The sequence below is a fragment of the Chiloscyllium punctatum genome, chromosome 23 (genome assembly GCF_047496795.1).
Source record: "Chiloscyllium punctatum isolate Juve2018m chromosome 23, sChiPun1.3, whole genome shotgun sequence".
Lineage (NCBI taxonomy): Eukaryota > Metazoa > Chordata > Chondrichthyes > Orectolobiformes > Hemiscylliidae > Chiloscyllium > Chiloscyllium punctatum.
This window is the reverse complement of record NC_092761.1, coordinates 50978769-51005086: the sequence shown is the minus strand read 5'-3', so window position 1 is coordinate 51005086 and position 26318 is coordinate 50978769. Positions and strand designations below refer to the sequence as shown.

The window sequence follows — 26318 nt, the reverse complement described above, 5'->3', positions numbered from 1 at the left end:
TCAATGTGACAACCTAATTCAGAATGGGAAGTTGACAATAAAACAGGTAACTGTGGACCAGCTAGCTTAATATCTGATATTGGCAAAATGTTATGAGTCCGAAAGACGTTTATAAAATAATGAGAGATACAGATAGAGTTGGTGGTAGTTATCTTTTCTCCAAAATGGGGAATTTCAAGACTATACAGCACAATTTTAAGGTGAGACATGAGGCAATTTTTCTGACATAGAAGGTGGTTCGCATGTGAAATGAATTTGAGGAAGTGATGGATACAGGATCAATTACAATGTTTAAAAGACATTTGGATGGATACATTAATAGGAAAGGTATAGATTAGATTCCCTACAATGTGGAAACAGGCCACACTGACCCTCTGAAGAGTAACCCACCCAGACCCATTTCCCTCTGACTAATGCAGCTAACATTATGGGCAATTTAGCATGGCCAATTCACCTGACTTGCACATCTTTGGACTGTGGGAGGAAACCGGATCACCTAGAGGAAACCCACGCAGACATGGGGAGAATGTGCAAACTCCACACAGTCAGTGGACCGAGGCTGGAATCAAACCTGGGACCCTGGTGCTGTGAGGCAGCAGTACTAACCACTGAGCCTCTGTATCGCCCCAGGGATGTGGGCTAGGAGCAGGCATGTGGAACTAGTTTAGTTTGGGATTATGTTTGGCATGGTCTGATTGGACCACAGTGTCTGTTTCTGTGCTGTTATGATGCTATGACTCTATAAGAAAGGACATAATAGCAGATCATTTAGAATTACAATATCTGGCGATGCACAGTCAACATGGCTTCATGAAGAAGGAGGGAAATCATGCCTAACAAATTTATTAAGAGTTCTTTGAGGAGCTAATAAGCAGGATAGATAAAGAAGAACCATAGGTGTAATATGTTGTATTTCCAAAAGGCATTTGATAAGGTACCATACATAAGGCCATTTAATAAGAGCTCACAGTTTTGGGGGTAGGATATTTGCACAGAGAATTGGCTAACTAAAAGAAGACAAACAGTTAGGATAAAGAGCACATTTTCAACTTAGTGAACTGTTACTAGTGGACTGCCACAAGGATCAGTGCTGGGGACACAGTTATTTGCATTACATGTTAATGACTTGGATGCAGAAAGTGAGTGTCCTATCATCAGGTCTGCAGATGACATGAACAGAGATGAGAAAGCAAGTGAGAAGGATGATACAAATAAGCTACAGGTTATGACTCTATAAGAAAGGACATAATAGCAGATCATTTAGAATTACAATATCTGGCGATGCACAGTCAACATGGCTTCATGAAGAAGGAGGGAAATCATGCCTAACAAATTTATTAAGAGTTCTTTGAGGAGCTAATAAGCAGGATAGATAAAGAAGAACCGTAGGTGTAAAATAGACAGGTTAGTCAGGTGGTCTAAAAATTTGGCAGAAGGAATATAATATGGGAAATGTGAGATTGTACATTTTGGCAGGAAGACAAAAGAAGCCGATACTTTAACTGAGAAAGACAGCAGAATGCTGCAGCACTGAGGGATTTGGGGGTCTTCATATACAAAATTATAAAAAAAAACTAGCATTCAAGTTTAACTGGTAATGGGGAAGCACAGAATGTTGACCTTTATTTCAAGGGGCATAGAGAACAGGTAGTTTCCCTATAACACTGTAGCTGCGTTCCACAAAACCTTGCTTAATAGAAATAATGGGGCCCATAGGAAAAGTGGGGTTGGGGCAGACCAGCAAAAAAATCACTCACGTTCACTCAAAAATTACCCAAAAGTCTAACATAAAATTTAGCATGGCCTGAATGAAGGTTGAAATCATATTTATTAATGAGACAAAAGTAAACAAAGTACATTTAAAAAAATGTAAGAAAGCTGCTCTCTGTACAGACAGCTACTCAGTCAGCAGCTGACATTGACGCATATGCAGAATGGCATGAAGACCAGTACTGATCTTGCACATTCACGCAGACTTTGGTGTGGACATGGCGCACAGTGGACATCGGCACATGCGCAGAATGAAGTGCGTGAACCAACCCCCACTGGTATTGCGTGTTTGCCAATGGAGGTAAGTGTTCTCCAAAATAACCTTCCCTATTTCTTCAGCGACACTATGGCCAAATCATACTGCTGAAAAGCACAGTATCCCAGAACTACCTGCATAAAGGTGGCACGGTGGCACAGTGGTTAGCACTGCTGCCTCACAGACCCGGATTCAATTACCACCTCAAGCGACTGACTGTGTGGAGTTTGCACATTCTCCCCGTGTCTGCATGGGTTTCCTCCGGGTGCTCCGGTTTCCTCCCACAATCCAAAAATGTGCAGGTTAGGTGAATTGGCCATGCTAAATTGCCCGTAGTGTTAGGTGAAGGGGCAAATGTAGGGGAATAGGTCTGGGTGGGTTGCGCTTCAGTGGGTCGGTGTGGACTTGTTGGGCCGAAGGGCCTGTTTTCACACTGTAAGTAATCTAATCTAAAGGCGCTTTGCTGAAACTAGGAAAAAACACTACACAGTCAAGCTTTGGTCTCTTTACCTGAGGGAAAATATACTAGTATTGGCACCAGTTCAGAGAAGTTTCACTAGGTTATCCTGATATGGAGGGATTTTCTTATGAGGAATGGGTGAGTGTGATGGGGTTGTACTGATTATAATTCAGAAGAATGTGAGGTGACCATATTGAAACATACAAGATTATAATATATTAGTGGGTGCTTGACATAGACGCTTCTGTGCGAGAGGACAGAATTGGAGTCGCCTATTTAAAACAGAGATTAAAAAATGTCTTATCTTAGAAGATAACGAATTTGAGGAATTCTGTACTGAATAGAATGTTCAAAGCTGAAATAGACAGAATTTTCATCAATAAGAGGATCTGTGAGAGGTACTGTACAGAGAGGGTTAAGGGGAAAAGGCAGGAAATTGGTTTTGACGGTTACCAGATTAGACATGATCTCATTGAATGGTGGAGCAGTGTCAATGGTCTACTTCTGCTCCTACGTCTTATGATTTTTTAAAAATTAGGTCCTTTTTTAGGCCTTTCACCAAAATCACATTTACCTTTCAAATGTTTATCTAATTTCCCATCTAAATTCTCTACTGAATCTGCTCCAAATTTTTCCATTGTATTGCAACAAACTGCAACAGTTGAGAATGGGGCAAGATACTAAATGAGTATTTTGCATCTGTGTTTACTGTGGAGAAAGATTTGGAAACTAGAAAACTTGGGGAAATCTTGAAAAATCTCCACATTACAGAGGTGGTGGTGCTGGATGTCTGTAAACACATAATGTTGGATAAATCTTTGGGATCTGATCAGGCGTATTCTTGAACTTTGTTCAAACTCAGGAAGTGTTTGCTAGGCACCTTGCTGAGATATTTGTACCATCAATAGCCACAGGTGAGGTGCTGGAAGACTGGAGGTTGGCTAATATAGTGCAACTATTTAAGGAAAGTAGTAAGGAAGAGCAGGGAACTATAAGCCAGTGAGCCTGACATCATTGGCAGATAAATTGTTGGAAGGGATCCTGAGGGACAAGTCTTACATGTATTTGGAAAGGCAAGGACTGATTAAGGATAGGCAACTTGGCATGGGAAATCATGTCTCACTAACTTGTTTGAGTTTTTTGAAGTAATGAAGACGATTGATGAAGGCAGAGCGATAGACGTGATCTGTATGGATTTCAGTAAAGCGTTCAACAAGGTTGCGCAATGTCGACTAGCTAGAGTGTTGATCACATGGAATACAGGGAGAACTAGCCACTGGATACAGAATTGCTCAAAGGTAAAAGACAGAGGGTGATCCTGAAATGTTGCTTTTCAGACTGGAGGCCTGTTATTAGCGGTGTGCCACAAGGACTGATGCTGGTTTGATCATTTATCTAAATGATTTGGATGTGAATATAGGACATATGGTTAGTAAGTTTGCAGATGACACCAAAATAGCAAGTGTAGTGAACAGTGAAGATGGTTACCTCAGAGTACAAGATCATACAAGTATTTTGATCAGATGGGCTAGTGGGCCAAGGAGTAAGCAGATGGAGGTTTAATTCAGATAAATATTAGGTACTGCACTTTGTAAAAGCAAATCATGGCAGGACTTATACACTTAATGGTCAGGTCCTGTGTAGCCTTGCTAAACAAAGAGACCTTGGAGTGCAGGTTCATTGTTCCTTGAAAGTAGAGTCACAAATAGAAGGATAGTGAAGTTGGCGATTGGTATAGATTAGATTCCCTACAGCATGGAAATAGGCCATTTGGCCCAACAACTCCACACCAACTCTCTGAAAGGTAGCTCACCCAGACCCAGGCCCCTACCCTATATTTACACCTGACTAATACACTAACACTATGGCAATTTAGTATGACCAATTCACCTGACCTGCACATCTTTGGACTGGGGACGAACCCGGAGCACCCAGGGAGAATATGCAAACTCCAAGGCAGGAATCAAACCCAGGTCCCTGGCCCTTTATTGGTCAGTGCATTGAGTATAGGAGTTGGGAGGCCATGTTGTGGCTGTACAGGACATGGTTAAGCCACTTTTGGAATACTGCATTCAATTCTGGTCTCTCTGCTTTAGAATGCTGTGAAACCTGGATCAGGTTAAGGAAAGATTTACAAGGATGTTGCCAGGGGTGGATGGTTTGAGGTATAAGGGAGAGGCTCAAAAGACTGCGCTATTTTCCCAAGCGTCAGAGGCTGAGGATAACCTTCTAGAAGTTTATAAAATTATGAGGGACATAGATTGGTTATTCACCCTATGCCTTTTTCCCAAGTTAGGGGAGTCCAGAACTAGAGGGCATAGATTTAAGGTGAGAGGGGAAAGATTTAAAAAGGGTCCTTCTGACTTTTGTTGGATAACTATTAAACTTAACTGAGTTGCAAGCCTCTAAATTCTCTGATTTCAGTGGACATTTATGGAGGGTTCCAAAAACACAGAAGTTGCCCCATCAGAAAATTAAATTTCCCAGGCATTCCTATGGAGTGCAGGAATTCTGCACTAAGTTGCCACTGTTACAAAAAATTATGAACATACAAGAAATTCACTACCGCTGACAATGCGCTAAATCTGCACATCCCAAACTAAATTCAGGTTAATATTGTCTAAGTTTTTGCTAAATGCTCATGGAATCTTTGCATTTATGCAATCTATTATTATACAGCTACCATCAGGGGATCTATCTGTAACTCCTACTAGAGTCTTTAATTCCATGAAGTCTCCATTATCCAATTTCCACTAACTGGAATTATGTAAATAAACTAAAGAGGGTGTAGAGATTCACCAGGATGTTGCCTAGGAAAAAACATCTCAGTTACGATGCAAGACTGGATAGGTCAAGTTGATTTTTCTTGGAGCACAGAAGGCTGAGTAGGGTTGGGGTCGGGGGGCGGGTAGCTGTGAATGAAGTATAAAGAATTATCAGAGGCATAAACATGATAATCCTTTCATCCTTGGTGATGTGCCTAAGGCCAGAGGGTGCAGGTTTAAATTGAGGAACAAATTGTTTAAGAGAACATCTGACAAAATAATTTTTACAGAGGCTGGTCAAAGTATGAAACATACTGCCTGAGAGGATGGTGAAGACAGCTACTCCCACAAATTTAACAAACATCTGGAAGAGCATGTAAGGTGCCAGGGATAAACAGGCTATCAACCAAGTGCAAGAAAATAGGATTAGTGTACTTTGGTGTCTGTTGGTCAGCATAGATGTGGTGAGCCTAAGGCTACGTGCTGTACGGCTGTATCTACTTAGATGACATAGCTGGTTTGTCAATGGAGTCATAAACCCATGACCTATTGCATTAGCTGGAATTGACTGATCTGAAGTACTTCCCTAACAGATCAGCAACACGCATAGATGGTTAACCACATTCCCCTTGCCATCCAACCCAAGGATTTAATCCTTGCCATGGATGGTAGCCTACCATCCTCAGACGAAATTTTGAATCAATTGAAAGGGAGTGCCGACACAACAAGTTTCTGCTAATTTTTTTTTGTCTGTTTTGTGCCTAGGCAATCTTTGGTGTATGGTTGAGGAAAGTTGCAAATTTGATATGCAATATCCTCTAAGACCTCAACTTGAATAAAGTTTAATTGCAATGTGTACATCAAAAGTAACACTCAGAAGACTACCTCATGCAGCCAATAACTAAATTAAATCCTGACAAGCTCAAAATTCAAGAATTTGGTAGTTCCACAAGTTTCCAAATATGGTATAAAATAGTAATCAGAACAGTTCTGAATGACCTGAAATGTTAACGCTGATTTCTCTCCACAGATCCTGCCAAATCTGCTGAAATTTTCCAGCAATTTCTGTTTTTGATGCTGAAATGTTGATTCTTCACTACTTAGCTTCCTTATAGCATCTCCTTAGATAATGGCCTGCCCGCTATTTTACTGCAAAGGACTAATTAAGCCCCTATCTCTCACTGTACGGTCCCATGGGAAGATGGCTATTGAATGGCAAAAGCAGAAATTCACCTTGTGCTACAAATAGTGGGGTACTGCATGGCAATAGACACACCACTGAAAGTAGCTGGCCAACTCTATGTTTTTCAGATAGAGAACACTGCATAATATACAGAAACCTAGACTCAGACATTTGTTTGACAAACCTTCTGGATCACATTTGGAAAGACCACGTTTGGAATGCAATACTCCATAACAATTTGAAAAACTGGCAACTAAATGTTTTCAGTATGTTGATATTGCCAAGCTAATGGCCAAAGAACACAAGAGAAATTTAGAACACCATTCCATGGAGCAAAGACATTATGTGCCTTCCTCTGGCAATCGGCTTTCTCCTGACTACTGTCTTTCAGCCAAATGGCCCAAAATCTAATGATTCTGTTAGGTGTTCTACCTGTGGAGGCACATTAGCTGAATATTTAAGTCTGGCCTGAGGACCAATTTCTTTGCTCGGTCTGACTGATTCCATTTACCACAATAAAAATACTTTAATTGACTGCCCCTCTTCCATGGTTACGTTCTGGCCCGGGTGTCCCTGGAGAAGAAGCATGTGGTGTCTACCAATATCCTCTAGGTTTTCACAGAGAGGTGGGCACCATGGTGAGTACAGTGTTTTATTTCCCCCTTGAATTCGATTTCGATTTAATCCCTATCCCCCCACTTCACTTTTTGATCACTTGGGCATTGCCCTTTAATGAGAAGGGCACTGTGCTGTCACTGGCTACCCTGGTGTTTCCTTTCTTCCTGGTGGTGGAAATTGAAAAAAGATTCACCTGTTGTCTTTTACTGTGTCTCACACCTGCACACATACAACATGGATGCTGGGGAAAATGTAAGCATTACAGCAGTTTGGCGGTAGTGTGGGGGTAAAGAGGAGGAATAAAATATATAACCAGGATATGCCAGAAGGTGCATTGGGTGCAGTGAGAGCCAGAAGGGTGTAGAGGCAGGCTGCCTTGCGGCCAGAAGATGGGAGAGACATGTGGTTTGCTGGGTTGCCAGTGGTGTGTGTATTCCATGCACTGTTTTGTTGTTCGGTTGATTGGACTGTCTTGTATGAGTGTGTGTTACTGTTTCCTTTTCGATAAGGTGGGAATTGAGGTGCGTCTTCATTTCCCTGTGAATTGGTTGTATGTTGAGGTTTGAGGATTCATCAAGCAGCCCCTTTCCCGTGTAAATTGTTTTTTCTTGAAAAGAAAAAAAAAGTTTAATTGGCTGCCCCTTTTCCATGGTTACATTCAGACCCAGGTGTCCCTGGAGAAGGAGCATGTGGTGTCTACCAATACCCTCTGGGTTTTCAGAGAGAGGTGGGCACCGTGGTGTGTGGAGTGTTTTATCTCTCCCATCAATTCTATTTCAATTTATTCCCTATCCCGCCCCCTTCACTGTTTGATCATTTGAGCATTGCCCTTTGATGAGAAAGGCACTGCTTGTCACTGACCACTTGAGTGTTTCTTTGTTCCTGGTGGTGGAATATGAATAAAGGCTTGAAAAAGATAAATAAATAGATAAACAAATTATGAAATAAATAAACAAATAAATAAAGCTTTGTTAAAAGTTCTAGTCTATCATGTAGGACAAACCCGACATGGGATGCCCCTTCAGACTCATGGGGTGTATCAACTATTTCTGGCATCTGCTACAATAACTAAACCACTGAAATCCTGAAACTTGGCAGTGAGCAACACAGCAATACCTCTGGTACAAGATGTCCCACTGACACATTGGTGCTTTGTGCCAATATTGCTAAATAATGTTCAACTATTTGTACTCTCCATACTCTTCAACCAATTGTGTTAACTTATGCCAACACAATCCTGATGTCATCGATACACCATGGACTCTCTCTCTCTGATTATGATGAATTCAAGGTAGTAAGGTTGGTCATAAACCCAAGTCCAAACAGCAGGTCTGAACCTTTCAAAACATGGCCCCTTTTAAAGCCACAGGATAAAATTAAAACTGTTACAACTCCAACTTCACTTAAAGACAGAAGACAAAAGCTCACAATAAATTATACACATCTTTAAACAGACAGCTACAGAAAATGTTAATCTTATTTTCAAACTATAATCCCTCAGTATATACAATTACAAAATGGAAAGTTGACAGGAGGTGGCAGTGTTGCAAACATTCAAGGACACTTTTAATCTTAGTCCTAGACATAAAGATGCCTGAAGGATACAAATGAGACTCTGGGTGCTGTTGAACATGGAAACACCAGAGAAGAAGCCCAGCAGCTCAATTAGAAACATGCCCAGAGTCACTGACAGTGCCACAATTAATCTGGAACAAAGCAAAGAATAACAATCAGCAAATATGATTATGAAATATTCAGGGGAAAACAATAAATTATTTTGTACGTTTCTGTAGAAAAAACGGAAGAAGATATGCAAAATGCATAACACCAGGAAAACATAGAAAAGGGAAAGCATTCTGCATAACATGCCTAAACTATGGTAGCCATTATTGGCAAAACCTCAAATTACACAATGTTGGATTTCAATATAGTCTTTTTTTAAAACCTAAAAATTAAAGCTAAAAAAAATTGCCTGTGATTTAGAATTATTCCCTGTCCAAACCAAGATTCAATGATGTGATTGTGTGATACGGCAGAGAATATAATCCGTGTTTACCCAATTTTGTCATATCTCAGTTCAATCATTCTCCAAATCGGCCTTTTGAACAATCACTGGAACTTCAAAGGCCATATAGTCTCTAAATTGAGATGTCAAAAGTGAATGTATTAAGCAGATGCTACTTCGGTTATATAAAGATGGCAACGAAACAGACTACCAACGGGAGGTGGACAACCTGAAAAAATGGTGTACTGAGAACAACCTAGCTCTCAATGCCGGTCAAACCAAGGAACTCATTATTGACTTTTGGTGGGATGTTACTCATGTCCACTTACACATTAACAGCACAGAGGTGGAACAAGTGGGAGCGGTCATCCACAACAACCTTTCTTGGACTCTTCATGTGAATGCACTGGTTACAAAGGCCCAACAATGTCTCTTCTTCCTCAGGCAGCTGATAAAATTTGGCATGACAGAAAATACCCTTGCCAATGTTTGTAGGTACGCCATCAGGAGCATTCTGTCTGGATGTATCACCACCTGGTCCAGCAACTGTATCATTCAAGATTGGAGACGTTTACAGATAGTGGTGAACTTGGCCCGGACAATCACAAAGGCCAATCTCCCATCTAGAGAGTATATCTACTAGGCTGCCAACATTCTCAAAGATCCATCCCAGTGCTTTTCTACAACCTCTACAATTGGGGAGAAGGTACAGAAGCCTGAACACACGCACCAGCCGGTTTTGAAACAGTTTCTACCCAATTGTTGTTAGAGTACTGAATGGACTCTCAAACTCTTGAGCATTCGCCTGTACCTGTGTTTTGGATTTTGCTGCTGTTTACTTATTATTTAATTATTTATGCTATTTATCTGCCTGTATTGCTCACAAGACAAAGCTTTTCACTGTGCCTCTGTAAATAGGACAATAAATTCAGTTAAATTCAATTCATTAAGCATGGCATACATGGAGCCAATGAGACAGGGATGTCACCTACTATCTTGATCAGGTGCTGCTTGGACTGACTCTCTGGGTGTGATTCTCAAACAGTTGATTTGCACACTGTTTATTCAAATGAGAGACTGAAAAGTCAGTTTTGGAAACGAAGGTTGACCAGTAACCTTATTATCCAAAAAGTGTCACATTTTTAAGTCATCTCAATGTGAATCCCTGAAGATCAAGAGTTCCTCCCAACTCATTAGAAGCACAAGTGGATGATGCTTGACCGCTCCCGGGCTCTCAAAGCCAGTATCTAAGCAGTACCCATTGCAAGTTTTGAACTGATTCTGCGAATACAAATGGTAGACAGCACTGAGTAGTATCATCTGAGTTGCAGGACCAATTTGTCATAGTTTTCTGCCAGTCTATTTGTGCAGATGTAGCATATTCAAAATCATATTACAACTGGATTCATTTGATTGAGAATCATAGTCATGGCATTGAATCCTGACAGAAACAAAAACAGAAATAGCTACAGAAACTCAGCAGGTTTGGCAGCATATGTAGAGACAAAACAGTCAATGCTTCACATCCAGTGACCCTTCTTCAGAAGTGATTCTAGCAAGGAAAGGGTTGGTATATCTAAGTCGGGAAGGGGATGGAGTTAACCAATAGACGGACATGGAGCCCAGAGGAAGAACAGTAATTAAGCAGACAAATAATGGATAAATGTGAGCCGGGAGAAAGAAAAGCTGTAAATAGGAACCATTAGTGGGTGAAAATCGCTTGGCTGTAGAGAACGCAACACATGTGACAACACGGCTTGATGTGTGGGGTTGGGGAAAGAACATAGAAGAAAGTGCTCAGGTCCTAAAATTGTTGCACCTGATAGACACTCTGCAGCCTTCAGAACTCTAAGTAGATAATGAGATGCTGTTTGTTCAACTTGAGCTGAGCTTTACTGGAGTCCTGCAGCAAACCCAAGACAGAAATGTTGTCCAGAGAACATGGTGAAGTGTTGAAGTGGCAGGAAATCAAAAGCTCTAGATAATTTTTGCAGAGAACACAGATGTTCCGCAAAGCAGTCGCTCAGTCTGTCTATACATCCTCACATCCCATTTCCTGTAAAGACTCCATTCCATTCTGCCAGATTCTAGGTCTTCGTCACATCTTTTCTGATGATGCCATTTTCCATACTCAGGGACCTAAGAAATTTCCACCTTTTTCCTCAAACAAGGATTCCCTGCTACTCTAGTTGATAGTGCCCTGAGTAGTGTCCAGGGTCCTCTGGTCCTCACTTTCCACCATACCAGCATTCACATTCAAAGAGCAAAGAAAATTACAGCACAGGAACAGGCCTTTTCAGCCCTCCAAGTCTGCGCCGATCCAAATCCTCTATCTAAACCTGCCGCCTATTTTCTAAAGATCTGTATCCCTTTGCTCCCTGCCCATTCATGTGTCTGTCTAGATGCATCTTAAATGACGCTATCGTTCCCGCCTGTACCATCTCCACTGGCAACACATTCCAGGCCCACACCAGCCTCTGCATAAACAACTTTCCACGCATATCTCCCTTAAACTTTTCCCCTCTCACTTTGAACTCGTGACCCCCAGTAATATGATTCCGCATGCCAGGAAAAAGCTTCTTACTATCCACCCTGTCGATACCTCTCATGATTTTGTAGACCTCAATCAGGTCCCCCCTCAACTTTTTCTAATGAAAATAATCCTAATCTATTCAACCTCTCTTCATAGCTAGCACCCTCTGTACCAGGCAACATCCTGGTGAACCCTCTGCACCCTCTCCAAAGCATCCACACCCTTTCGGTAATGTGGCAACCAGAAGTGTATGCAGCACAGAACAGGCCCTTCAGCCCACGATGTTGTGCCAAGGATTATCTCTAATCTAGAATACAATAACCTAACCTACGCATCCGTCACTTCATTGCTGTCCATGTGCACGTCCAGCAATCGCTTAAATGTCCCTAATAACTCTGCTTCCACCACCACCGCTGGCAACGCATTCCATGCATTCACAACTCTCTGCATAAAGAACCTACCTCTGACACCTCTATGCCTTCCTCCTAATATCTTGAAATGATGACCCCTCGTGCCAGTCAATCCTGCCCTGGCGAAAAAGTCTCTGGCTATTGACTCTATTCAAGCCTCTCATTACCTTGTACACTTTGATCAGGTCACCTCTTTTCCTCCTTCTCTCCAGAGAGAAAAGTTCGAGCTTAGACAACCTCTCTTTGTAAGACAAGTCCTCCAGTCCAGACAGCATTTTGGTAAACCTTCTTTGCACCCTCTCCAAATCCTCCGTATCTTTCTTATAATAGGGTGAACAGAACTGGACACAATATTCCAAGTGTGGTCTTGGCCGAACCAAAGTCCTAAGGATCATAATCAGCTATTTCCACCACCTCCAGGATGATGCCACCACCAGACATTTTCCCGTTCTCTCCTTTGTCAGTCTTCCACAGGGACTGTTCCCTATGGGACATACTAACATCCCCATATCCCTACATCACCTTCCCATGCAATCAAAAGAAGGTTGTTTACTGCCAGTTTACTTCCGTCCCTTCATGATTCAAGGCTCCAGATGCACCTTTCAGGTGAAGCAGCGATTTATCTGCACTTTACTCAATTTAGTTTACTTATGTGTTTGCTGCTCACAAATGTCGCCTATTCTACACGAATTGGGGGGGTGGGCGTAGAAATGCAGAGTGAGCAACGAACTTGGGGAAAATCTACATTCTGACGGTAAAAACGATCACCCAGCCCCAACTCTCCTCTCCAGCACATGCACCAAATATTTCTTAGCTACAAATCAGTTCTGAAGAAAGGGCACTAGAATCCTTTTGAGGTATTCTTCAGAGATATTCCGAAGATAACTATTGACTTGGATGGAGAACCTGTTCACAGAGAATTGGAATAATGGGTCCTTTTCAGAGTAACAGGCTGGGCGACGGGATACTGCAGGGTTCAGTGTGGATTCCTCAGTTGTTCACAATATACGGTAACGATTTGGACAAAGGAATTGAATGCCATATCTCCATATTTGCAGATGACACCAAGCTGGGTGGAAGTTTGCATTGTCAGGAGAATGCTAAGAGGCTGCAGGGTGACTTGGAAAGACTGGCTGAGTGGGCAAATACAACATGGATAAATTTAGGTTATCCACTCAGGTGGAATAAACAGGAAGGCAGATTATTATCGGAGTGGTAGCAGTTTAGGAAAAGCTGAGGTGCAACAAGACCTGGTTGTCATAATGGAACAGTTGCTGAAGGTTGGCGTGCAGGTCCAGAAAGCATTGAGGAAAGCTAATGGCATGCTGGCCTTCATTGTGAGGGGAGTTGCGCATTGGAGTAAAGATGCTTTGCAGCAGTTATACAGGGCCTTGGTGAGGTCACACCTAGAGTACTGTGTGCAGTTTTGGTCTCCTAGTAATAGAGGGAAATTTTTAAACTCTGTATGCAAATGTTATGCTGTTCAGTTGCATATTTGTACAAAATAAACAATTTGGTTTACAAGTGTCTCCAGAGATGTAGTTGCAGAGGGTTCTAGGAAAATTTACTTTCTGGACTAAATATTTGAGTGAATCTCACTTGAAATAAGCACCAGTTCCTCAACATGCTTGAAACCTAAGAGAAACCATGCAGGGTTGAGGAGAGATCCCTCAGAACACTAGCCATTTGTTACAACATTGGACCAGTCTGACGAACATGGAAACAGGCAAGACAAAATGCAGAACATCAGAACTATTTTCCTAATCAACCTAGTCAGAGGAGGTTATTATACACTTCTGAAGCATGTGGGACTTGAATCCGGGTCTCTCGATTCAGGGGTAGAGATATTACCACTGCACCGCAAGAAAACATCAGATTGGAAAAATGCACACAAGGAATGCATGAGCTTACAGTACCCATTAGACATCAATGAATTTTCATTGTGGCTCCAAGGTATAAGTGACTTGAACAATCACTGATTCAGATGGAGAGCAGACATTAAATATATAAGTCTTTCATAATTATAGCAAAAAACACTGGGGTAGATGGCAGTTCTGCATGCATTGCTCAACATTTTGAAATTCACAGGTATTAACAAGTAAGGCAGTTGGCCACTGAATTATTTCACACACACAGTGTAAAGTAATTAGATTAGGTTCCCTACAGTATGGAAACAGGCATTTGGCCCTACAAGTCTACACTGGCCCTCCACACAGTAACCCACCCATTCGCCTACTCTATATTTTCACCTGACTAATGCACTTATGGGTAATTTAGCATGGCCAATTCATCCGACCTGCACATCTTTGGATTGTGGGAGGAAACTGGAGCACCCAGAGGAAACCTACACAGACATAGGGAAAATGAGGCGGGAATTGAACCTAGGTCCCTGGCACTGCGAGGCAGCAGTGCTAACCACTGAGCCACCATGCTGCTCCTGCCCATCTGAATCAGTGATTATTCAAGCCACTAAATGTGCTGGATATTGCTATTGAATGGTGCATAGTGACAGTATGAGAAATCTCTTCTGTGTTAAGATACTTACTCTGTATCACGGTTTTGATATTGGAGAGACGTGTAGGTTGGTGGAAGGCTGGCCAAAACATTGTTCTCCTGCAAAAGAGATGGAAGAAACACCGTAGAGAAAGGACTCATAGAACATTACAATGCAGTATAGGCCCTTCGGCCCTCTCCTTACATTAGAAATCAAAATAAAATAGTGAAAAATTAGAATGTACAAACAAATGCTGAATTTCTCCACTATTTCTGTTTTGTTTGTATATATATATATATATATATATAAAATGGGTACTCAACATAAAAATACTTCCCCATACTTACAGCAGCCACTTTCGCTAATGGTCCTTTCTGCTCAAGTTCTGTGCTGCTGCTTTAAATCTGCCACCATCATCCTTCTCCTCAAAAAGATCTAATCCTGGATCCCTGCCATCATTGTAAACCATCACCTCCAACATCCTTTTCTGCTCCAACGTTAACCATTAATTGCCATTTCCATCTTTCCCAGAGCTTGTTATTGGAATCACTCCATTCAGGTTTTTGCCCAGGCCACAATTCTGAAAGGGCTTTAACAAAAGTCAAATGATATCCAATATGACTGGAACAAAGGTGATATTTTCCTTCATGTCTTTTTTAATCTGTTGGCAGCCTTTGACATGGTTGACCATGCCATCTCACTCTAACAACTCACGCACTACCCAGTCAGGTGGGATTGCATTCTCTTTCTCTCCCACAGTCACCTCTGCTGTTGGCCAGTGTTTCCTTGTCTCCTCCTATTAATTCAATTTCTCAGCTCAATTGATATCTCTGGTAACTGTACAAGGTTGAATCAATGTATTCACAAACTGGACATCACTTGCATCGTCATTAAGACTATCTTCTTCCTCTTGCAATAACATCACCCGATTCTACAATTCCCTTACCTCAACTGCTGCTGAAACCTTATTCAAGCCTATATATCTCTGGATTTGACAACTGTGATGACATGGTGGCTTTAAGGGGTTATTTTGTCCCTTTTTTAAAAAAAAAGCTGTTTTAAGACAGAGGTGACAAATTGTCCAGTTGAACAGCCCATAAAGGTAAATAGCCTGGTTTTTTTTTGGGAAGTTGGAACAATGGAAGCAGGATGTGGTCAAACTCCCATAAACCCAGGATCTGTCATCTTTTAGCTTTTCAGTAGCAAAAGCTGTTTGGTTTGTGAAAAGCTGCCACATCTCTCTTTACTACAGCTGAAAGCTGGAGTTCTCTCTTTCTCTCAGACTTGCCCTTTAATGTTCTTTCCTCCTGGATTGGAGAACTGCCTGTGAGACAATCCATTTTCTGATTTGCCTTTTGCCAAGGGAGTGTTCATGGATGTCGCTATATTGGAACAGTTAATTAGTAATAGTTACTGTATCTATTATTTGGTTAAATTTTCCAGTAGAGTTAAGGTATTCCAATTTCTTCTTTCTTTTACTGTATTTTAACAATGGTGGATGAATAATTTGTATTTTGCTTTAAGTCCAGTAGGCTAACCAATCCACCTGCATCTGGAACAGAACTCCGGATATTTACTTTTAAAATTAAGTAAAGGTTTGCATCTCGAATATCTTCTGGATATTTTGACAAGGTTGGTCTGGCCAATAACAATTCTAACACACTCCTGGTTGATTATTTTGGCCTTCATAAATTTGATGTCATCCAAAATTTTGCTCCCACACTAAATATTGTTCACCCAACACCAGTATGGTCACTGGTCTGTGCTGACTGCTGGCTGAACAGCATCTCAACTTTAAAACTTACATATTTGTTTTAAAGTCCCTCCAGGGTACTGTCTCTCTCTATTTTCAGTAAGCCCCTGCAGGTTTGCTATCTTCTGAGTTAAAAGTGAAGTCACAAGGCAGTAAAGAAGGCTTTTGGCACACTGGCCTTCATTAGTTAGGGCACTGAGTATAGAATTTGGGAAGTTATGTTGCAGTTGTACAGAATGTTGGTGAGGCTGACTTGGGAGTACACAGGAACCTCTATTATCCAAAGAACACAGGCGGGAAGTATTTCATTCGGTTAATCGAATGCCAGATAACATAGTCTAGCCAAACATCAGTACCTTGTAATGTTGCCAGATGTGGGAGAATATACAGGTCCCGCCTTCCCCATGACATGGCCACAAAACAGACAACACAAAATGTCTGCACTTATCCAATAAGCCTACTCACAATGCCTCAGACATCACACATACTTCAGGACATAACTCATCCAGCCCCAGACGAAGAGAATATACTTCTTCAGATAAACCGATAATGGGCTCAGCTGCTCCCATTAGGAGTCAAGCCTTCACAAAGGGTACCCAGACAAAGAGGCACCAAAGGTACTTCGCTTGCTCCCTCAACAATACAAACTCCAGGATGAAATCCACTAACACCTACTCCAGCCAAGGATCGGAATCTCCCGAGTAAATTAAGAAACTCATTGTTAGACACCAAAACTTGAATCTCTTCAATGAATGAAGTTTATTTCTCTTTTTTGTACAACTCACACCATTGTCTCATAACTCACACTTTATTGTTTCAAGGGTATAAAACTGCACTGTATTCTCTGTTCAGGAAAGAAGCTGTGGTTCGTTCTGAGCAGCTTGTCAGTGACTGTTTCAGTGAAGTCAAGTCTCTTCCACAATATCAGTGTTTATTAAATAAATCCTTGTCAGTTCTCAGTCCAATCTGTGGGTTTGTGATCTCTGATTAATTGGGCTAAATTCTCCGACACCGGATAATCCAATATTGGGACAATAGAGGTTCCTCCATATTGTGTTCAGTTTTGGTCACCTTGCTATAGGAAGGATGTTATTAAACTGAAAAGAGTGCAGAAAAAATATACAAGAATGTTTCCAGGACTCAAGGGACTGTGTTATAGGGAGAGGTTGGACAAGCTATGACTTTTTTTCCTTGAGCAGCGCAGGAGATTGAGGGGGGATCTTATAGAAGTGCATAAGATCATGAGTGACATGAATAGGGTGAATGCATTCAGTCTTGAACATAAGTTTAAGGTTAGGGGAAAGAATAACTGGGAACCTGAGGGGCAACTTTATTTTAAACAGAGGGTGATACATGTATGGAATGAACTGCCAACAGAAGTAGTTGAGGCAGGTACATTAATAATATTTAAAAGACATTTGAATAAATATGTGGGCAGGAAAGGTTTAGAAGGATATGGGCCAAGTGCAGGCAAATGGGGTTCGCGTGGATGGACATTTTGGTCGGCATGGACCAGTTTGGGCCGAAGGGCCTGTTTCCACGCTATAGGACTCTATGACCTGTGCTCATCTCATGCTGGTCTCAGGCATTTCCAATTTTAATTACTTTATCTCTGGAAATCATCCCTCAACTTTACCACCTCTTTATCCCTCATTCTTCTTTTCAAACACTCCTTAAAACCCACCTCAAAACTTAAGTCATTCACTAAGCATTTTGTGCTCTGGACTAATATTGTCTTCTATGACTCGGTATCTAAATTTGCTACATAAAGCTGTCATGAAGTGTTGTTTTAGATCAAAGTGTACAATGTATAACTGATTGCTGGATCCAGATCTTTAGACCTACACAGGACATTGTTGTTGCAGGTTAATCAGCTTTCACTGCCTTATCAGTATACCTCTGAAGGTCCTTCTGGCCCCCAGTGGACTCTGTCTCATGCATTAAATCCACCAATCCTGCAGAGATCGACAGAGCTTCAACTCTGCCATGTGTAATTGTCAGATCTAAGTAATTTGCATAATGCATTCCCGTGCCTGGATGTAGGTTTGCTTGCTGAGCTGGAAGGTTCATTTTCAGTCGTTTTGTTACCATACTAGGTAACAGTGCTCCGGATGAAGCACTGGTGGCATGGTCCGCTTTGTATTCAGATGCTTAGGTTTCCTTGGGTTGGTGACATCATTTCCTGTGTTGATGTCATTTCCTGTTCTTTTCCTCAGGGAGTGGTAAATGCTCAAAAACTTCAGAAATCTGGAGAAATAAATAAGACCGACTTCCAAAAAATGAAACCACACGGATCCAACACACTACGCTTCTACAAATCACGCAAAATTCACAAACGAGGAATCCCTCCTCAGACTCATAGTTTCGCTACCTGGAACACGAACTTACAGGCTGGCCAAGGAGCTACATTAAAGACAAAAACACCTAGCTGAAGACTCACACCATTCCATCCACCACTCCAGGCCAAAGATACCTAGATAGAAGAGGATGAAATAATGGTCTCTTTTGATGTAACAGCCCTGTTCACATCCACCAACATCAACCTGGCCAAGGGAACACTGATTATATTATTAGAACCAAAGGCACATACACCAAACACTACCAACATCATCAGCATAGACAATATCATCAAGCCTTACCACCCACTTCACCTTCAACAACAAAAACTACAAACCAATGGAACACCCATGGGATCACTGATATCAGGGTTCTTAGCAGAGGCAATAATTCAGAGATTCGAACAAACAGCCCTGCCAACCATTCAGCTCAAACTTTGGGTCCACTATGTGGATGACACCTTTGTCATCACTAAACGAAACAAATTAGAGGAAACCTTCAAGACCCTTACTGGCATAAAATTCACTAAAGAGGAGGAAAGCAACAACAACTGCCATTACTAGATGTCGCAGTAGAGTGAACAGCCAATGGGGAACTTCAAACCAGTGTCTACAGGAAAACAACACATACTGACCAAATACTGAATGACAGAAGCAATCATCCCAACACCTACAAACGAAGCTGCATTAGAACATTATTTCAATGAACACACTGCAGCACAGAGGAACTACACTGAGCAGAGGAAAGTCAGCTATACAGTGTATTCAAAAAGAACGGGTACCCAATAAACACAGTCTGTCGACTTCTCAGCAACAAACCCCCACAAGCAGACAAAACACATCCAGAAACCCTAGCCACTCTCTCCTACATCAAAGACATCTCGGGAATGACTGCCAGTCTACTCAGACCTCTTGGCATCATGGTAGCCCACAAACCCAATAACACACTAAGACAGCAGCTAATGAACTTGAAAGACCCAATATAGACAACAAACAAAACTAATGTCATTTACAAAATACCTTGCAAGAACTGTAACAAACGCTACATTGGACAAACAAGCAGAAAACTATCAACCAGACTACATGAACATCAACTAGCCACAAAAGACATGACCCACTCACACTAGTATCCTTACATACAGATGAGGAAGGACATCATTTTGACTGGGACAACACATCCATCCTAGGACAAGCCAAATAGAGATATGCACGAGAATTCCTAGAAGCATGGCATTCCAACCGGAACTTATCAAACACATTGACTTGGATCCCATTTACCACCCCGGAGTAAAAGAACAGGAAATGGTATCGCCACAGGAAATGATGTCACCAAACCAAGGAAATCTAAACCCATAAATAGAAAGCGGGCTATGCTACCAGTGCTTCATCTGGAGGCTCACTGATGATGTTACTTAGTAAGATGATGAAGCGTCTGAAAACGAACCTTCCAGCTCAGTGAACAAACCTACATCCAGAACCTCAACCTGAGCTACAAATCTTCTCAAAACTTGCTCTCATCCTCATGTTTAAATTGTTTATGGCCGCATCCCTTCCCATCTCAGTCACCTCTTCCAACTGGAACTGCATTTCATTAATTTTGGTGATGGGGTTAAAAAGTTGCGGGAAGAGGAGAGAAAATTGCTTGTCCTATGTATCTGCTCTTAGCTTCTCAGCCACACTTCTTACTCACCCTGGACCAAAAGATGTCAATAACAATGACTAAGTGAGCCATAAGTGTCAGAAACCGGGATGGTATCAGGCTGCTTGGTATCGGCATTGCCAATTCTGGATTGTCAGCTCAGAGGTTCAACCTGTGAAAGGGAAGATTCAGGAGGAGTGAGTTCCAGATTTCTACTACTACTAGTAGTGCAAAAATTATGCTTACACAAAATGACTTCAATCATTCTGATAAATCTACACTGCACACCTTGTCAAGCGAATTTATCTTTCTTGGGTTTAGTGTCCAAATTTTTCTTGTATACCAAAGCACAACTTCCTCACTTTTGAAGTCCAGTGAATTTCTGATTACTATGGCCTAGCTATTAATAATTTGTGTAAGTGTATAGGTACTTTGTCATTCAGAAAAGATGCCAATTTGCCTTCTCCGATCCAAAGTGGATCAAAATCATGGAAAATCATAAATCTGCATGGAAAATTCAAGTCAAGAGTTATACAAGGAAGGTTTCATAGATTCAGAACTAGCATGTCTGGATCAATGAGGAAGGTCAAAGAAGGCACATGTTTCTAGATGAACCAGGGCTATTGATTCCACTTTTTCTGGATGACCTTCCAGAATTTTCAAATCTAACTCAAAGCTGGGGTCTTGTCAGACAATTCCAGATGCTGGGTAAGTGTTCTTAGGCAGCATAAACTTGAAAGTATGACAATGCAGTGATTATCCAATGTATCATGGCTATCAAAGGGTCCCAATGAATCTGCCAGGGTACATCCTGTCTGTAGTGACCTGAAGATCTGGGTCAATGATTTTGACATAGATCATGCAAGAAAAAAATTAAAGAAATCAGATACACAGCAAAGCTTTGAATGTTTCAATGAAAAGAGTGTGGTAAGCAATTTTAGGAAAAGATAGGAAAAGGAGAAAAATTATCTAATTTCAGAACTAATTTATTTTGCCAAAGATACAGGTATGGCCAAATATGGTGGAGGCTGTTGGCACCAAAAAGGGAAAAACAGTTAATATCCTAAATATACTTTGAAGATGGCAGGACACATTGGCATGGACTGGAGTTGTGCATAGGAAGTATGTGGAATCTCAACACATAATTCCAATGGAAAATTCCTCTGCATCTAGAAACTTTTGAAAGGAAATTCAGGAATTATAGGCCCCCCCTAACAGTAGCTAATACAGATAATAAATCAGGACACAATGAAGTCATGTAATTCCTTATTTAAGCAGGAAACACTAAGGGGTACAAAAACTACCTTAACTCCTGGATAACTATTAAAATGTTAAACTGCCCCAATCCCTTCCAACCTTGGGACACTTGACAACCACCCATCAGACCGAACATCACTAGCCCCGCAATCTGACTATGCCAGACTCTGATCTCCCATTGCTGGACTGTCCCATCCCCAACTCCTGTCAAGTCAACCCTCTCCAGTAATCACTAGGGTAAGCTTGTCGAAATGTCTGGACTGTTCTGAAAGCCAAATGTAAGATGTTTTGACACATTCAGATGTCACTATTAGAGCCAATATTCTAAATGTATATGTGGTTGTAATGCAATGATTGATCATGGACATTTATCTTGCAAAGATGTGGAGATGCCAGTGTTGAAATGGGGTGGACAAAGTCAGAAGTCACATGACACCATGTTATAGTCCAACAGGTTTATTTGAAACCACAAGCTTTCAGAGTGCTGCTACTTCATCAGGTGAAGTCTGTTCATCCTTGCATTAACCAGTATAGAGTGAGGACTGTCATGTATTACAGTACCTTGCCAATCAGAAGTGCATTAATTACCTTTATATATTTGAATGCATTATTTCAATGTCTTTTTCTGTTGAAGTCCTTTTCCAGTCTACTTCAGCTATCTCTACCCTGATATTCCTTTGCAATTACCTTTATTTAGTTTTTCTGATCCAAGTTCTATCTCTCAAACTGAATGCTAAATTCTACCATGTTATCGGGGTGGTTACAATTTCCTTGGGAATATTTTACCCAGATCATTCATTACATCCACTTCATTACACGTTACCAGACTCAAAATAGCCTAAACCCTGGTTAGGTTAACGTATTGTTCGAGGAAACTGTTACAAATACTCTTTTTTTCCTCATGGCTATTCTCTGCTAATTTGATTTTCTAAATCTAGATGAAGATTAATTTACCACAATTAGAGGGGTCCCAAATTTATGAATGTCCAACTTAACAAACGTTCATACTTATGAATGTGATCCTGTAAAAAGGTGTAATTTGAAAGACCTAATATACGAATGACTACTTCATATTATCCTGCATGGTGTTCAACTTGAAAATAGACTCCAGAATGGAACACATTTGCAACTCATGGACTGCATGTAATATTACATGCCTTCATTGTGTCCTAATTTATTATCTGCTCTAGCTACTGTTAGAGGTCTATAAAACCCTTCCCACCAGTTTTTCTTCCCCATTATTTCTTTCCTCTAACTTTATGGATTCTACATCACCTGATCAAAGATCATTTCTTGCTATCGTACTTTATCTTGTATGAACATTACTCATTACTTGTGCTGTTAATTAATTTACTTTGTTACAACCACTATGTGCATTTAAGTAAAGAACCACTAAAAGATCTCTTTTTTTACACCTATCTGTTGCATATTTAAAAAGTTTGAACACTCGGCCCCACTCTGGGTTTCAGTACCTAAATATCTGCCTTACAATGCTGTCATATCATTTTGCATATTATATATCTCTCCTCCCCCAAACTGAACCCCCTTTAATTAATTCGAAGTCCTCGCTACTGGACAAACTATTTGATTCACCAGGAAACCGATCCTAGCATAATTCAAGTGTAGCCCATCCACTAGAACAGCATCTTTCTATCTCAAACAAAAACAGGAATTGCTGGAAAAGCTCAAGAGGTCTGACAACATCATTGGAGAGAAATCAGAGTTAACGTTGTGTTTACCCTTCCTCAAATCTCTTTCTACTCCAATACTGCTTCCAGTGCCATATACAGTAAAGTGAAATCCATTCTTCCCACACCAATCTTTCAACGACTTTACCAACACCCACACCAGAAATCCCCAAAAACCTTACTCACTACTGACTACACATTCCTAACCAGCCCTGAGACCCATGCCATACCTTCACCCCCCTGACACTCCAACTCCTCTCCCATTGACACCTGGACTGCTTCACTCATCTACCACTCCACACCTCCGAATTCGTACCCCACCTTGCCTCACCCACTTGACACCCTACCCTTCCTCCATCTGATATTCTATCCCCTCACTGATCTGGCCCAATTCCTTCATCACCTCCTCCCGACAACCCCACCCCTCAGCCAAACTATTCCTGAGCTCAATCATTCTCACATCACCTGTTGAATCTATAGCCGTACCCGCTAGCCTTCCTACCTTAATCATTCCTAACTACATTTTCTCCGGGACGTTTCAACCCAGCTCTGAGTCATTTAAACATATTGACTCACTAAAACAGGACAGCTCCTGCTGTAGAAAGGAGGCGTGCCTAGCTTCCGCCGATGATCCGACATATGGAGGATCCAACTGGATTGAAGCTCCACTGCACTTTTCGGAAACGTTGGTTATTAATGTCAGGCCGAGTAATGCGGACACTGGTAAAGAGTGTCGCTGTTAGATGAACAATCAGATGCTGACTGCTGCTCTCGGAAGAATCGAGCCCGCCGCCGCTGGCGCCGCTGCTGGTGCCCAACACAAAATGGCGACTGGTTGCCCGGGTAACCGTGGCTCAACATACTGCAGCGCCCAAACAGGAACATAAATAACATCATCCTCATTCCCCTACCCACTCCCCAGATTCCCCCTTCCAAGTATCTCACCACCTCCGCTTTAGATACTGCTGCCAGCAATTTAACTCTTTAAACTTGCCGCGCTTTCTATTGGACGTTTTCTGCCTCGCGTTGCATTCTGAGAAGGTGACATTAAATGGTGAAAGTGGCGGCTGGGCCTAACTTTCTGAGTTGGGGGGGATTGGAACAAATAGCGAAAATTAAAATAACTCTTCAGTTCCCTCTGGTGTTGTAGATGATAACAAAAGCAAAGAAGAATTCGCACACAGTATTACAGAGTCACAAATTCACCACAATATAGGCAAAGTACTGCAGATGTTGCAATCTATACTGAAAACAAAAAAAAGCTAAAAATTATAGTGGGTCGGGCAGCATCATGAAGAGAGCAAACTAAGATGAGTCCATCGCTCTGATGAAGAGTCATTTTGACTCTAAACATGAGCTTGCTCTCCGTCCATGGATGCTGCTCAACACACTGAGATTATCATTTTTTTTTGTTTGCAGTCACAAATTTATCCAGTTATGAAGATATGTCACTAGACTCAACACATTGACTATGCTTTCTTTCCAAAGGTCCTACTAGACCTGAATATCTCCAGCAATTTCTGTTTTATCACATGCACTTCATTTTTTCAGCACAAAATAGGCCAATTTGGCAGCTCTAAGCATTTCACCAATTTCCATTACTCTGTGTGTATGTGTCTACACAGACATTCTTCCCAATTAATTCCAAATCCTTCTTGAAAACCTTGATTGAATCTGCCTCCATCACATTTCCAGGCAGCTCATTTCAGCTTCATTACATGTACGTTTCTCCGCTTGTCTCCAAAATGTCTTTAGCCAAAATTACCTTTAACCATTATCTTCTTGTTCTATACCCTTCAATCAATGGGACAATTCTCTCCCTGTCTACACTATCCAGATCCACCAGGAATTTGAATGCCTCTATCAAATCTCTTAATCTTCTCCAAAAAAAACAATTTCTCCAATGTATCTCAATAACTAGAGAATAATCATTTGAATGATTCATGTGAACCTTTTCTGCACTCTCTCAAATGTCTTTGCATTCTAACATATGATACCCAGAACTGACTTAGATAAAGGGAACAAAGCTATGATTTGTAATTTTACTGATGGCACAAAGACACATAGTTGTGAAGTTGTGAAGGGATTTAAGGAGGCTAGAAAGGGATAAAGCTAGATTAATTGAATGGGAAAATGTCTGGCAGGTGGCAGATAACATGGGAAAATTATTAATTTTGGTAGGAAGAATACAAAAGTAGTACATTATCTAAATTGTGAGAGATTATAGAGCTCTAAGTGCCCCAGTACATATAATCATGTAATCCCTACAGTGTGGAAGCAGGCCATTGAGTCCACACTGACACTACAATCAGCATCCCACTCATACAGTACTTTTATTTTACTTACACATGAAAACATGCTATCTGCCACACACATATGCTTTCTTTCATTCTGCAAAACTCACTTTCACACAGCTCACTGCCATTTGAGTGCTTCATTTAAGAGATTGGCACCTGCGTAGGAAGGAGAGAACCTTATCTTCCTCCCGATTTGCTCCCTAACTCCGAATATGTTTCCATTATAACAACAGGGCACGCAAATATCCCTCACCCTCAAACAAAATCAACTCCCAGTTTGCAGACCTCAGGCCGAATGAAGCTACTAAGGTTTGCACAGCTCACTGTTTTCCCAATCAGAGGTCATTGTTTTCTTCTGCATGTGCTGCTGATATGCTCAATAGCAAACTTGTCAACATCAAATGGGAGAAAGGAGCAGCCTCTGACTGAACAAGCATCTACTTCGAGATTCCTCTGTTTCTACTTCCTGCAATTAGAACATGGATGGTGGATTGTTTAAGACCATTTGCAATGCCTTTTTGTTGCCCATAGGCAAAGGACTCACCTTCATCCCCCTCCGTCCATGCATCAATGAATTTAATACACGCCGTGACATCGAACACTTCTTCCGTCGCCTCTGCCTCCGAGTTTACTTTCACAATCAGGACTCCTGCCCACCTTCCAAGGACCCCTTCGCCCACCTCCAACACACTGCATCCACCTGGACACCCCACGCTGGCCTATTACCTGCCCTCGACCTCTTCATTTCCAACTGCCGCCGGGACATTAATCGCCTCAACCTATCGACCCCCCTCCCCCACTCCAACCTCTCACCCGCACAATGCGCAGCCCTCCAATCCCTCTGCTCTAATCCC

At 41.5% G+C, this 26318-nt stretch overlaps 1 protein-coding gene across 4 annotated transcripts in view; it reads right to left on the bottom strand.

Moving 5' to 3' along the window:
* Positions 1 to 24005, bottom strand: part of tmem107l (transmembrane protein 107 like) — a 43674-nt gene extending 19669 nt beyond the window's left edge. The window contains exons 1-4 of one of the 4 annotated variants that reach the window (XM_072592981.1): positions 23744 to 24005; positions 20274 to 20394; positions 14546 to 14613; positions 8658 to 8758 (exon numbers count right to left, since the gene is read on the bottom strand). In XM_072592981.1, coding sequence (XP_072449082.1) covers positions 8658 to 8758; positions 14546 to 14613; positions 20274 to 20360 — 256 coding nt within the window. In that variant the 5' untranslated portion in view covers positions 20361 to 20394; positions 23744 to 24005. Of the gene's footprint in view, positions 1 to 8657; positions 8759 to 14545; positions 14614 to 20273; positions 20395 to 23669 lie in introns of all 4 variants that reach the window. The other 3 variants (XM_072592979.1, XM_072592980.1, XM_072592982.1) reach the window with 3 other exon arrangements.
* Between the last annotated feature and the right edge of the window lie 2313 nt (positions 24006 to 26318).